General features: G+C 41.9%; 1 protein-coding gene across 1 annotated transcript in view; it reads right to left on the bottom strand.

The window, feature by feature from the left end:
* The window catches only part of CLYBL (citramalyl-CoA lyase), a 155,179-nt gene that overhangs the window by 20,915 nt on the left and 121,442 nt on the right, over positions 1-12,822 (bottom strand). The window contains exons 3-5 of the mRNA XM_082752057.1: positions 5,666-5,854; positions 2,082-2,183; positions 217-310 (exon numbers count right to left, since the gene is read on the bottom strand). Of these exons, the coding sequence (XP_082608183.1) occupies positions 217-310; positions 2,082-2,183; positions 5,666-5,854 (385 nt within the window). The remainder of the gene's footprint in view (positions 1-216; positions 311-2,081; positions 2,184-5,665; positions 5,855-12,822) is intronic.

Genomic DNA, 12,822 nt, shown 5'->3' with positions numbered 1-12,822 from the left:
TGTCAGTGCCCTGTAACACACAGGAATCACGTTTTAATTTCCCAGTCATACATCCCATGTTGAAAAATATAAGGAGAAAAGGGAACATGTAAAATGCAGAATCAAGTGTTTTCAGCACTTTACTTATTGCTGTCAGTACAGCAATGGGGATAAATCACATCGGGCTTCTCCAATGCAAATGCCATTAACCCTTATAGTAAGCAGACAGGTAACAACCTATGCTGGCACGGAAATCCTCTCCTCCAAAGACGACTGCGTCCAAATGAAAGCCAACCTGGGATCCTGCTTTCAATGCTTCTTCACAGACAGCCTTCAAATGAGAGCATATCATTAATTTCTACAGAAATGCAGGAAGCAGAGAGACTAAGAGGATATTACATCAACTCAGTACTACCCAAATCTAGCAATCCTTCAGCTAAAATTGCTCCTATTAAGCAAAGCCATTGTAGGTACTCGGCTGTGCACAATGCTTTAAAATGACTCAGCAGAACAGCAAACGTTATCTTGCCCTGAGCACCGATATGCTTGCGCTGTGGAAACGCAGGACATCATAGCAGATTCCCTGCCTCTTGGCCAGAGCTTACCATAATGCCCTTGGTATTACAGCAATTGCTGTCTCAGATATGTATGCAACAATATGGGACAAAACACTCCTCAAATGCTGCTTAAAAGCAAACAAAAAAGTATTAGCTTTGAGTGGTTTGACATGTAGCATCCCTGCCCGAGGAAAAAAGAAAGAAGGATCAGAATCTCTGTTATTACAGTAATAATTTGAATGGTTTAAAACGATGGTGGGTACCTGACTGGATAAATTGCCAATTTAAAGCCCTCTGCAACAACTAACTAAAAAGTGGGTATGGAGGTTAAAAATGCAACAAGTACTGTAGAATGTAAAAGCAAGCAGAATTTTGGTACCGTAGCTTTATATAATGGTGTGCATTTCCAGAATATTACTATTTTATACTGATTTTTGTAATATTAATATTTGTTGAGGAAAAGGTATGCAGAAAGGGGCAGATGTAATTACAAACTCTGCTAGTGGGTGTTCTTACATGGCAGCCGGTGGGGCACAAAATTATTATTAAGCAGAACGCTTTAAAAGGCAACTCCGCTGCCAACATCAAGGACTGCAGCACTAAAAAAATTCCCCTATAAAATACTGCAAGTGAATAAAAACCCCAGCCAGTTGCAAAGGCGAGTTAATTCTGCGTATGCGCCCCGAACGGGAGCGTGCCTGTCTGGTGATGCTTTATTACGTGTGGGGAGGTACGTGGCTGCGCCAAACCAGCAGGCTGGGGCTGCCGGCAGCTCTCGAGCTGCTTCTGCCCCGCGTGTCCTCAGCTGGCCCCAAACCTTCCCCGTCAAGCTTTGGGGGGAGCCCCACGTCCCCCCGCGAGTGCAGGGGATCTGCCACTTTGTCACCGTGCTGCCTGTCCTTGCTGAAAAGCCTGGGCTGGGTATGAAAGGCTGGCGGGTAATCTGTGTTAAAAAGCACCATAAAAATAAGGTTTGGTTTAAAATTACTCTGCGGATATTTGATATTTTTAAAGTTAATTGTGCTTCTAACCTCGGCGCTAAACACCCCATCACACAAACAAAAAGCCGTAACGTGAAATTTGCTTGAAGTGTTGTCGGTAGAAAACATTATAGAGATACCGCTTCAACAGTAGTGAAAGGAGGATCGTCCTTTTTTCTAATTAAATGTTATATCAAAGTGAAGTTCGACAGCTACTAAGTAGTCTTTTAGTGCAACAGTGTGAGTACTACAGTCCTTTAGGGAAGCAGATTTCCACTCTAAGTCTGTCAAAAATGCTGCTAGTAATGCGGAGGGGTTTCGTTAGTCGGCATGGACTATCTGGAACTGTTCTTCCACCGAAATATTTTGGATTTAGAAAGGCCTTTGCTGTACAAACATGAGAGTTAAGCATGCAGATGTTTTAGGGGACTGAAAAATGTGTTCAGTATTTTTTTAATCTCTCTACCTTCAAGAAATTGTGCCAGGAGTATGGAGGGCTCAGCATATCCCAGGTGGCTGAGGGGGGCAAAATACGAACACTTCAACTGCATCCAGACCTGCTTACCTTAAAATTGAGCAACCCCACTGCAGTTTCCACAAAAGGGATAAAATTCATTGGTTCTACAAGTGTTCGGCCTTTCAAGTGGTGCACGAATCTGTCTGCAAACTGAAACTAGACAGCATGAGGCACACAAGAAAAAAGTACACACACGCACACGCAGCACTTTAAATCTTTCACCTGGCTTGCAACACTCCTCCCCCCCCCAAAAAAAAAAGAAAACCAAAAAACCAAAACCAAAACAAGACAGAATAAAAAAACAGACACACACAAAAAAAATCACAAAACTCGTAACTAAAAATAAGGCAGAAAGCTCTGGTGCAGGCCTGCGGCTGCGCACCTCAAGGATTCAGGGCTCACTTGTGGATGGTGGGTGCGTGCCCCTGGCCCGGGCTGTGCTGGGTGCCCAACCTCTGCGCCCGCCTTGCCTTGGGTCGGGCACCAGTACCAGTACTGGAACCAGTACAGGCACCAGCACCAGCACCGCCACAGCGTGCCGCCGCCCAGGCATCCGCGTTACTCGTTACGGCACCGCTACCCTTTGTTCAGTAGGCTTTTCTTCATAATTTTTAGCTTACCTAGGAAGGCCTCAAAAAGGAAGTTTAATTCTTTGAAGACCAAAGCTTTCCAATTTTTTCCATGAGACCAGTTCACAGCTAGCTCTGAGCTGCCAGTGGGGTAGCCCAAATTCCAAAATCTATCATCTGGAAACATACAAAAGCTCTTGCACAGATTTTTCCCCTTTCAAAAGGGGGAAAAAAAAAGGGGAAAAAAAAAACCCTCAGCCCTATATTGTAAATCTATTATGTCGGTCTAGATCTAGCAATTTGCGCGGATATAAACACATTGCAGGTATGGCAAAAATATTGTTGTAAATAAAGACAAAAATAACATATGCATATATTTTAAATTTAAGGAATATTCGACTATTAATGGATATCAAAGGAAAGGGAATTTTAATCATCTCTCCATTCAGTCTCAGTTGGGTAAATCATATCTAAGAGATTTGCATAAATATAAACCATCAAAGACTTTTCATCTTCAAAGGGGGTTTCAAGACCCTATAAGCTTTGTACTGTAATCATCGCAGGTCACAACCCTGCAGGAATAAGGCTGCTATGGCAACATAAAAAACTAATGCTTAAGGCTTAGCATAATATTCTGACTAATAGAAAGGAAACTCATTTTAAAAGCTGGCAGCCTATTTACCAGAAGCTGGATTAGAGGTGTTATTTCCCCTTTTAGCTTCCCCCCACCGCCCCTCCCCAAAAGAAGGAAAATCTAATCACTGAGATCTTTAAAAAGCTTTCGAGCAATTTGCAGTAACTTTACAATTAGGCCAAAATAAATCACAGCTTTCTCCGACGAAGAATTCTGCCCTTCCCGTCCCTGCTTTGCATCATCACCGGGGCCCTCTCTGCAACTTTTCCTTGGAGAAGAGAATTCCACCCCAAAATGTGCTAGCAAGAAAAAAAACAGTGCAATTCACACGTGCAAGTATATGGTTGGGCAGGTACCGGGACAGCACAACACAGTAAACTTTATACAGGCAAACACAGAAAATGAGGTAATAAAATTACATCAGGGTATATCCTGAAGACTCCTATCTGTTTTTTATTTTTTTTCAGTGAAACAAGAAGTAAAAAAGTGTTACTGTGTTTATATTTTAGGTGTAAGTTAAAGCAGTGGAGCTCTTCTTTTATTTTAAAAGATTTTAAAAGTCACACTCCTGAGATTTTTGATGACTTTTGCTTTTTTATTTTTGAGGAAAACAAAAAATAAAGAAAGTTTAATTAAACATTGCCTCCCTTCCTCTTCCTTTTAAAAATTTGCAATAAGCACCGCTACAAAAGGTAACTAGTGGAGAAGTTTCAATTAATTTTTTTCAAAAGGAGACGATTAAATGTTTCCGGCCTGGTAAAGTGTTCATTTCAGGGAGAAGGGGGGAAAGAAGAAGGCGGAGGGAAGAAAACAAAGCTCGGGGAGGGGATGAAGTAGCAGGCCCCCGCAATTCTTTCAGTTCCCGTGCACACCCAATAGTGTGTTGGGAAGAATGCACACTGTTCGGGATTTGTGGGAGAATTGTCCCGCCACAAAGGAGGGAGAGTTACGCTTGTTATAGTCCAATAAGCCATGCCAGTCAAACAAGTACCCACACTAGGGACAAAAGGAGAGCAAGAGATTCTCACACAAAAGAAAACAAGTAAGCCCATCTTTTAGTTGTGCATCAGCCTCCAGGTTTTATGCTCCGCATAAATAAAAATGAGGGGGGAAAAATAAACAGCTTCTCTTAGGCTGGGAGCCTGGAAAAAAAAAAAAAAAAAAAAAAAAAAAAAGCAGGCAGGAGCGAAGCCGCGGGATTTCTGAAACGAGCCAGCGTCATTAAGCGGAGCACGCTCTTTGTGCTCGAGGGCTCGGCCAGGCGGGAGGGGAGCATGGTGCCGACAGCAGGCATTGAGCCGGCGGCAACGACGGCCGGCCCCGAGCCCCAGGGAGGGCTGGAAGGGGCCAGGGGACCCAAGGGTCCCACCTTCACCTCAGCCCAGAGCCCGCTTCATGGCAGCGAGCACCCTGCCATTTCGAGGGCCCCGCCGTTGCGAGGGCCCTGCCATTTTGGCAGCGTGAATTTTCGCGCGTGACGAGCTACGCCCGAGGCTCGCAGGGCTGGTTGAGTCAAAAGTTGGGCCATGGGGACACTGCTAAAGGCGGGGCTGACACGTTTGCCCGGGGTGCCATCGTGTATTGACTTCAGAATGAAACAGAGGCTCAGGATCGTGCCGTGAAGAAGCCCTGATGCATCTCGCGGCCTTCCGGCTGCTCGGCCAGCGCCTGGCAAAAACAGCGGGCCCAAGCACGCAACGTTGCTCCTTTACGGGCACTGTGCAGAAATAATGGCATAGCCAAACAAATGTCCCCCTTCTTGACAATTAAAACAATTACAGCGTAATTAGGCCTATTTCAAAGTTTTCTTAAGTAATTTGACATGCCAGCCATTTACATTTCAGGTTTTTATTGGCTGGAAAGTCAGTCATGAAACACAAACACACCTGTCAGCAATTAAAAAGGAAGAAATAGAGAACTGCTCAGGAAATAATATCTGTGCTAATTAAAAACACTAGTTAAAAGCTTCCTGTTTGTTCCTCCAGTTGCCCCAAGGAGTGACCTTCCCCCCCCAGCCCACTTTTTCACATGTTGCTAACATGTTTTCCCCATCTCCCGCTTACCAGGCATGTGGCTAAGGCACACGGCCGCAGACAAGCATTTCGCGTGGCAGAATATCTAGACAAGAGTCAAGAGACCGATGCATCCATTTTTGATAACATACTCTCTCATCAATATTGACTCCTCATTGACTGCAGGGGAAATAAACCCCATGTGCTTTGCGAAGGCAAGATGCTCCACATACACTTCTTGTTATAGCACGTCTTACACACATTTAAACAGATCCACTTCCCAGTTACCTTACCCAAGCAACAACGTTACATGATATTTGAGTCGCATCAGAGTCCTTCACCTCTACACCTGGCTGAACTCAGCCCAACAGCTTCAGTAAAAAGCTACTACATTGTTGGTACACAGATATTACTCACCCATCTTATTTCTTCGACATTTTCAACCTTTGGCAGCATCATGCTTGAAGGAAGGGTCTTGGACTGCAAAAGCGTCTCTAGATCTTCCTCTGCGAGGCCACTGGACACGGAGTTTATCCTAACACACTTCTCAGCATGGCCAAAGTCAAACTCCTCAAGTGTTTTCACAACTGTCAGTCTTGCTTCTCTCTGCAGTAAATATATATATATATATATTTAAAGGCACCAAAAAAAAAAAAAAGCATATTTTCTATCAACAGAAAAGCATGCTGAGCAGAAAACTTGTAGAAGTGATGTGGAGAAAAAGCTAGACAGCCAGTATATTTCTGTCCCCAACATGTCTGTCACTTCTGGTCTTTTATTAAAGCAGTCATCACCAGCACCTCGCAATTCTGCCTTTCTCATTTCTTTATAACTAGCAAATAAAGTTTTCATGTCTAAATATTTCTCCACCACCACTTGTAGAAAACATGAGTTCTGTGTCCCCTGCTACTGACCATGTCTAACAAACACAAATCTGTATACTAACCATAATGTGTCGCGCTGTCTGTACTCACAAAAACGGAATGTTAATACATTTGCATAAAGCAATTCATTTTTGTAATTCATCTTCATATTGCCTGTGCTCAAATAGCATGGATGTCAGTCTGTATAGATGTACATCTACTTCTTTGGCTTTGTTACATCATTTTTCTTTTTCTCCATATAGACAGAGCATATTAAAGCTCATAATAGAGTTCACAACTTGTCTGTGAAAACAATGCCAAAATAGTTTGTAGACTTTCGTGAACCACCTAAAAAGATATTCTCCTGCTGGCACAAAATAAAATATCCAAAGATGCTTGCATGGCCTCTCACTATTTTTTGTGAATGTAGATTTGAAAGTCTGTTGAATATTTGATTTGCATTAAGAATACCTGGGTGCTTTTCTGAAATGCAACACTTTTACTGGCCTCAAGAAGAGGAGGGGCAGGGGCAGGAGAGCACTCGGGCTCCCCACTTCCTGCCCATTTCAGTTTCAGCAACAAATTCCTCCCACTTGCCAACAGCCCCTAACAAATTCTCATTGTCAAAATGAACACTTATCAAAAGTAATTTCATTTGTGAAGAGCTTTTATGATCCTAATAAAACTTTAAAGCTCCTGAGTCACAAATGTTAAGAAACAACTTTAACAATATGCAGTCGCTGGAGAGAGATACTTTGCAAGAAAACAGGCAAACTCAGAGGGGAAAAAAATCATCAAAGTTAATATCCAGGCTAATACGAATCAGTGAGACAGCAGATGATGGTAGAGTTAAACCAGACGGCTACAGGTCTGTGCCTGTGGAGGGGCCAAAGAGGTTTCCAGAGGTGGTGGAAATGAGGCAGTGGGAGGAACGGTGGTGTGTGGGTGTTGGGTCAGGGACCAGTGTCAGCCTGCCCCAAGCTCGAGGGGCTTGGGCTGTCCACAGCAAGGATATGGAGAGTCAATGGCAAGCACTGCTCTAACTGGGTAAAGGGAAGGAATAAAGTCAATGAAATCTTCAGCTTGGGGCTTCTCTTCATGCTTCTCCGAAGGTTTGGCCCTCAATCGGAGAGATGCAAACAGCATAGGCATGTACGCATCCCTGTGCTGCCATAAAGGGTTGTGTTTGGAGGTAATTTCTGTAAAATACAGCCCAAAATGTCATAACTGCTGTGAGTGGGCCATCAGGAAATATGTGCAAAGATGCCTGCAGTTCACTGCAACCAGGTGCAGTTCATCCGAATGCCGTGAACCGGCATGATGCCACTGCTGCTTAGCACAAGTCCACCTCCTTGTCCTTCTCAGGTCAGCGGTGGCTGGTTCCTAGGCTGGGCCAAAAGTTTCTGGATGTGCTGCGGAGCAGTGGCTGAAGCACTCTCTCCAAACCAATTTATGCTTTTAATTAAAGCCAGATTATCACCGTTTCAGCACACACTGATCCAATTTGCAAAATAAAGATCTCCCAAAATTATCCACTAAGGCAGCATCCAATTCCAACTGAAGGCACATCTCTAGAAAACTTGCAGTCTAATTCATTATGATTTTTTCAGATTATAATAATGAGCAGTAGACCATCTCATTAGCTATTTTTCTCCTCAGGCTGCAAACTCCCTTCCCAAAAAAGACAGATCGTGTCTTTCTAGGTATATTTCCATACAAAGCACTTATTAACAGGCTGTTGCTGTTATCAATTTACATAAACTAAATGTGCAGCCCTCTGGTACGTATCCCAAAAATAACCAACAACTTCACTGAATTTATACCAACCAACAAACATGGGGAGGGGGTTGTTGTTTTTTCCCATATTTTAATAGAAAATATGTTGCTATGTTAGTTAACACACCCATGCCATCTGTTGGGTTGAGAATTGATGCGGCTTCTTAGAGCCACTACATTTTAGATCTGTCTGCCTAGATACCCCAGGAACAGAAACGTCTCCTTTCCACGATAAACTATTTCTAGTCGCTATAGTTTTTGAATCAGGATTCAATCGATATTTTCTAATTGTGGGACAGGCTGATAGGACCTGGTTGCCAAAGTCAGACCTCTCAAGGGGCCTGACTCTGTGCCTGCCCTTCCTACAATATAGGGAATATCCAACAATATAACAAGGAGTATTCTTACAATATTGGGAATATTCAACTGATGTTAGTGTGGTGTATCAGGTCCCCACCCAGGCTTCCAGTAAAACATATCATGGGTTTAAAAAAAATACTGAAACATCTGACTAAATTAAAATAAATAAACTTTCCATGGATGAAAAGGAGATATCATTCTGCCTCATTATGCAATGAAATGTAGATGCTATTGTAATTGTAGGATGCACATGAAAGCCAAGATTTTAAGGTAGTTAACCTACTTCAACACAATAGTAGAGAAAAAAGCAGTAGTTGATACAATAATATTTTTGTTGCAGTAGGCACGAGAATAAATGTATTTTCCAAACTGTGTGTAAGGTCCCTGATAAGACTGGTCAAATTTTTCAAGAACAGTAAAAGAAATAATTTACACCATCCTTCACCCTACAGCATGGGCAACACTCTGTCCTGAGTGGATAAAGAAATAAGCCTGACAAACAAATGGGTCCACCCTAGGACAGTTGGGAACTGTGGCACCCCATTAGGTGCTGCAGGGGTTGGGCTCTTTATCAAGCTGAACAAGAGAGGAAGACAACAGAACTTCTATGGGAAGCAGTGATGCCATTAAATTACATTCCATTATTATATATTGTATGCTAACATTATTAAAAACTGCTAAATATGCTCATGATGGAAAACCCATCGGGAACAAACGTTGTTCAATGTGGCTTGTTTTGTATCTCATAGGAGGATGCATGAAGATTTTCCTTCCCGCGTGCAGCTACGCCAACTGGGGAAGACAGAAGCTTTGGTGATGCAACATTGCAGACGAATCAACCACCACTAGGACACACAGACACCAAAATTAAAGATGGGACTACGTGTGTAGCGGGCTCAATTGGCACCCGTTAAACCTAATCACTACCCATCCTCACGAGTTGCTAGCTTTGAATTATCAAATCTGCAAAGAAAACAACATCCGTCCACTTTTACACTCCAGTGGAAGAGGTGGTCCCTCGCGGCGGGGCTGCGCAATCTCGCCATCTGGAGAATAAATCGAGTGTGAAGTACAGTATAGTTTGGGACCAAGCTCCGTGGCGGCAGCCCAGCAGCGAGTTCATTAGTTCCAAACTTGCAGGGATTAGTGCAGTGTCGGGGCTAGTGTCGGGTGGGAGCAGGCAGGCAGAGCGCGAGACTCGGGGAAGGAGGCGGCGGTGGCGAAGGAGCCCCTCGGGCGTGCTAATGAAACAACGAGGTACAAGCACACCTAAATAGGTGCCTTAGGTTACAGCATCAGTATCTTCCCCTGGCGTCTGAATCAGTACCTTTCCTTCTTTTTTATTTTTCTTTCTTTAAGTTACAGTCAACACGCCGAAATTTCCGCTCTGAGACAGAAGGGATGGCACAGGAGCGGAAGCTCAGCCACCCACTCACCATGGACACGCTGTTAATAAAGAAATAATGAAACAAAGACATTCAGAATAATACAGTTTTTGGTGCTGGAATAGCAGAGAAAAATTACATTTCCTTCTCTCTTTTCAAAGTGGTAAGACATCCCACAAACCAGTTTTTGAGCCCAGAACTGCCTGATTTTGGGGAGAGTGGGGAAGAGGTGTACACACACAAATATCCCTTCTTCCCCTTGAGTTGTATCTATATTTTGCTTCATATTTTTTGCATGATCTTACCCTTTTCTTTCTCAAGACCTCCAGGTCTTAATGTAAAGATATTAGGTATACTTAAAGGTATGCATATGTATGGTCCTCATCCTGTTAACATCTTTTTGTAATAACTCTTCATATAGAAATGTAAATACATGATGCGCTACAATGGCAGTCCAGAATATATCACCCCCATGGCCATAATAAGTTTGCATGTCTCAAATGGCAGAGGAAAAATTAATTACTATAATCACAATTCAAGTTATTTTTTGTGACAGGTCTGACATGATAAAAACATACAATTATGTGTTAATGTTACTTCCCTGGAGTGGTTTGTTTACGGAGCTTGACATGGCTGAATCTTTTGTCACTTATATTAGTGCGTACACTACAAATGCATCTCTCAAACAAGCTTCTGCAAAAGTGCACATATATACCCACAAAGGATTTTAGGGCAAAATCGAGTTTTTGCAGAGGGAAAACCTGGCATATATTTACATTCTTGGTCTCCATCAGTGAAGTGATGCCATACAGAATGATATTTCATTTAGTTTCAAATTCACAAATCAGTTTGGCAAGAGAAAATAAAAATTGCATTTGTTTTTAAGGAAACAAAGAAAACTGTAAATGCAGAGCAGAATGTTGCTGAGAACAGGAGGTACTTGATTCATAGCTGTTTGCTACTTTATATGTATTAGCTACTTGTAAGAATAAATCTTTAAAATGGCAAATAGTTATTTCTAGCTAGTCTTGTGAGACTGGAAAAAAAAAATGCTGTAAAAATATGTACATTGCAAATCCTCCAGGAAGCTGTTACTGAATTACTTCTTATGGTACCTTCCAGAATGGAGTATTAGTTGAGTTTTCAAAGACTTAAGAAGTTTTAAAACACATTTTATTTTGGTTCAACAGGGTACACTCCAAAACCAACATGTAACCCTAAAGGAAACAAGGGGCAGGAGTGTGGGGAGGAATAAGATCCCCATGGTGTGTTTTTCCCCTCTGCAGTTTAAGCATACACGCACTTTAGCACGCTGCAAGGGTCTGATTTTTCTGCTACTCTTTCCTGAAATCTTTGAGTTCTTTCTTTAAAAATTATTTGGTCTATTCAAGCCTTTTCTTTTTTGCACAATCCTTTTTCACTTTTCTGAAAGAGAGACTCTTCGTAACATAATGAGTCATCTAACTCGGTGCATCTCCAGCATCTGCTGCTTTTCTCTCTGCTCTGCTAATTGTCTTTACATGCGGTACATGGTCTATCAACACTGAAATGAAGCAAACTACTTCAGCAGCCAGTGTTAGAAACCAAGCTGCAATTTAATTATGCTCTGCTGAGGAATATTAACTCCTTTCCCCGTTTTCCTAGAAGTTTTATTTAAGGTCTGGGAATGCATCACTGCACCTATCACCAAAATTTCTCCTGTATTTTCTGGAAGACAAGATCTCCTTAAGCTGTTTATGAATATCTGGGAGCTGCTTGCTGCCACACAGCCTTAGCAAGCCTCTCCCCTCCTCCCTCTACCAGCGTGGACAATGTGGATCCTTAAGATCCATCATCTGATGTCCAATGTCATCAGAGTTGGACAACTTCCACAGGCGATGACTGGGCGATGGCGTGGCTCCAGATGCCAGGAAGGTGGGGAACCAGAGGACCAGACCCTGAGCTCCCCCCAGCCAGCAGCCTCAGACCCAGGGCTGGTGACTCCCCGTAGAGCTTTACAGATGCGAGCAGCGCATTTCTGCTGCGCCAGGGTATCCGGGATGCATACATTAGTGCAAGAGCAAGATATTTTTACAAGGTGTGGCTAAGATATTTTTGGAGTTGCATGTATCTCGCAGAAGTTTAACTAGAGGCTGCTAGAATGAATTGGCGCGTAGAAATACTCATGTAATCTGAGGGCTTAGCATAAATCTGTTTGTAGTAAAAATAATACAGCATGCTGTGTGTGTATACATAGATACAGAGACAGACTTATACCTTAAGACTATGTGTACAGAGAAGGTTTTTTTAATGACAGTAGCATATACAACAGCTCCAATAAAAGAAAATTTTGTGCATGTACGTAGGCAGCTATTCTTCTGTCTGCCAACTTTTATAAACACTTACAAAAGATATGTAAACAACCTTTCAATTAAGACAAATCAAGCTAACACTAATTTAAGCTGGCTGCAAGATGTAGTCTCTTTACTTTTTTTTCCCCTGGCTTTCTGAGGATTCTTTTTGTTTTGTGACAGATTAGCATCACAAACGAAAATTCTTTAGAAGCATTAGTGTTAATTAGTCTTCCTGGACCATCCGAATGAGCTATTGCATGATGAAATGAGACCACAAAATATTCAATCTGAAGTAATCAATGAAAAAAAAAAAAAAAGCTATGTGCTTCTTTCATCCAGCACATGAACATAATTGTATGTTACAGCTATTTTTTATTGAAAAATATTTGAGTTTAAGATGCATTTTCTTGGTAATAAATAATTGTGAAAAAATGTTTACATTTAAGTGTCAATTTTTGTATTTTTATAAATGTATCTTTTTGCTGATGCTGATAATGAAATACAAAACTGTCCACCAAAAGTATGTAACTTTAGCAAATTATCAATTCCTGTTCAGCTGCTGATTTCAGGAGAGGTGATTCTAAGTGAGATACGCATCAAACGTTTTGAAGATCAACAGATGTGCACCATCAGAAGTGTCATTTAATTATGGCTACAATTATTTAATAAATTATTCTGAAAAAAAATGTTAAGCCAAATAAGGCAAATATCAAAAAAGAAGAATGTTAAAGGCAAGCTAAGGGAAAATAAAAGCTTATCAGAAAGAAAACAACTGAGAGCTTGCACCCAGAGAAAGGTGGGGAAAAGTCTTCTAGATTAAAAGGTAGTCCTCAAACTGTAAGATTATTCTTGAGCAG

This window comes from Aythya marila (genome assembly GCF_965140915.1).
Source record: "Aythya marila genome assembly, chromosome: 1".
Taxonomy (NCBI): Eukaryota; Metazoa; Chordata; class Aves; order Anseriformes; family Anatidae; genus Aythya; species Aythya marila.
This window is presented reverse-complemented; position numbering and strand designations above follow the sequence as displayed.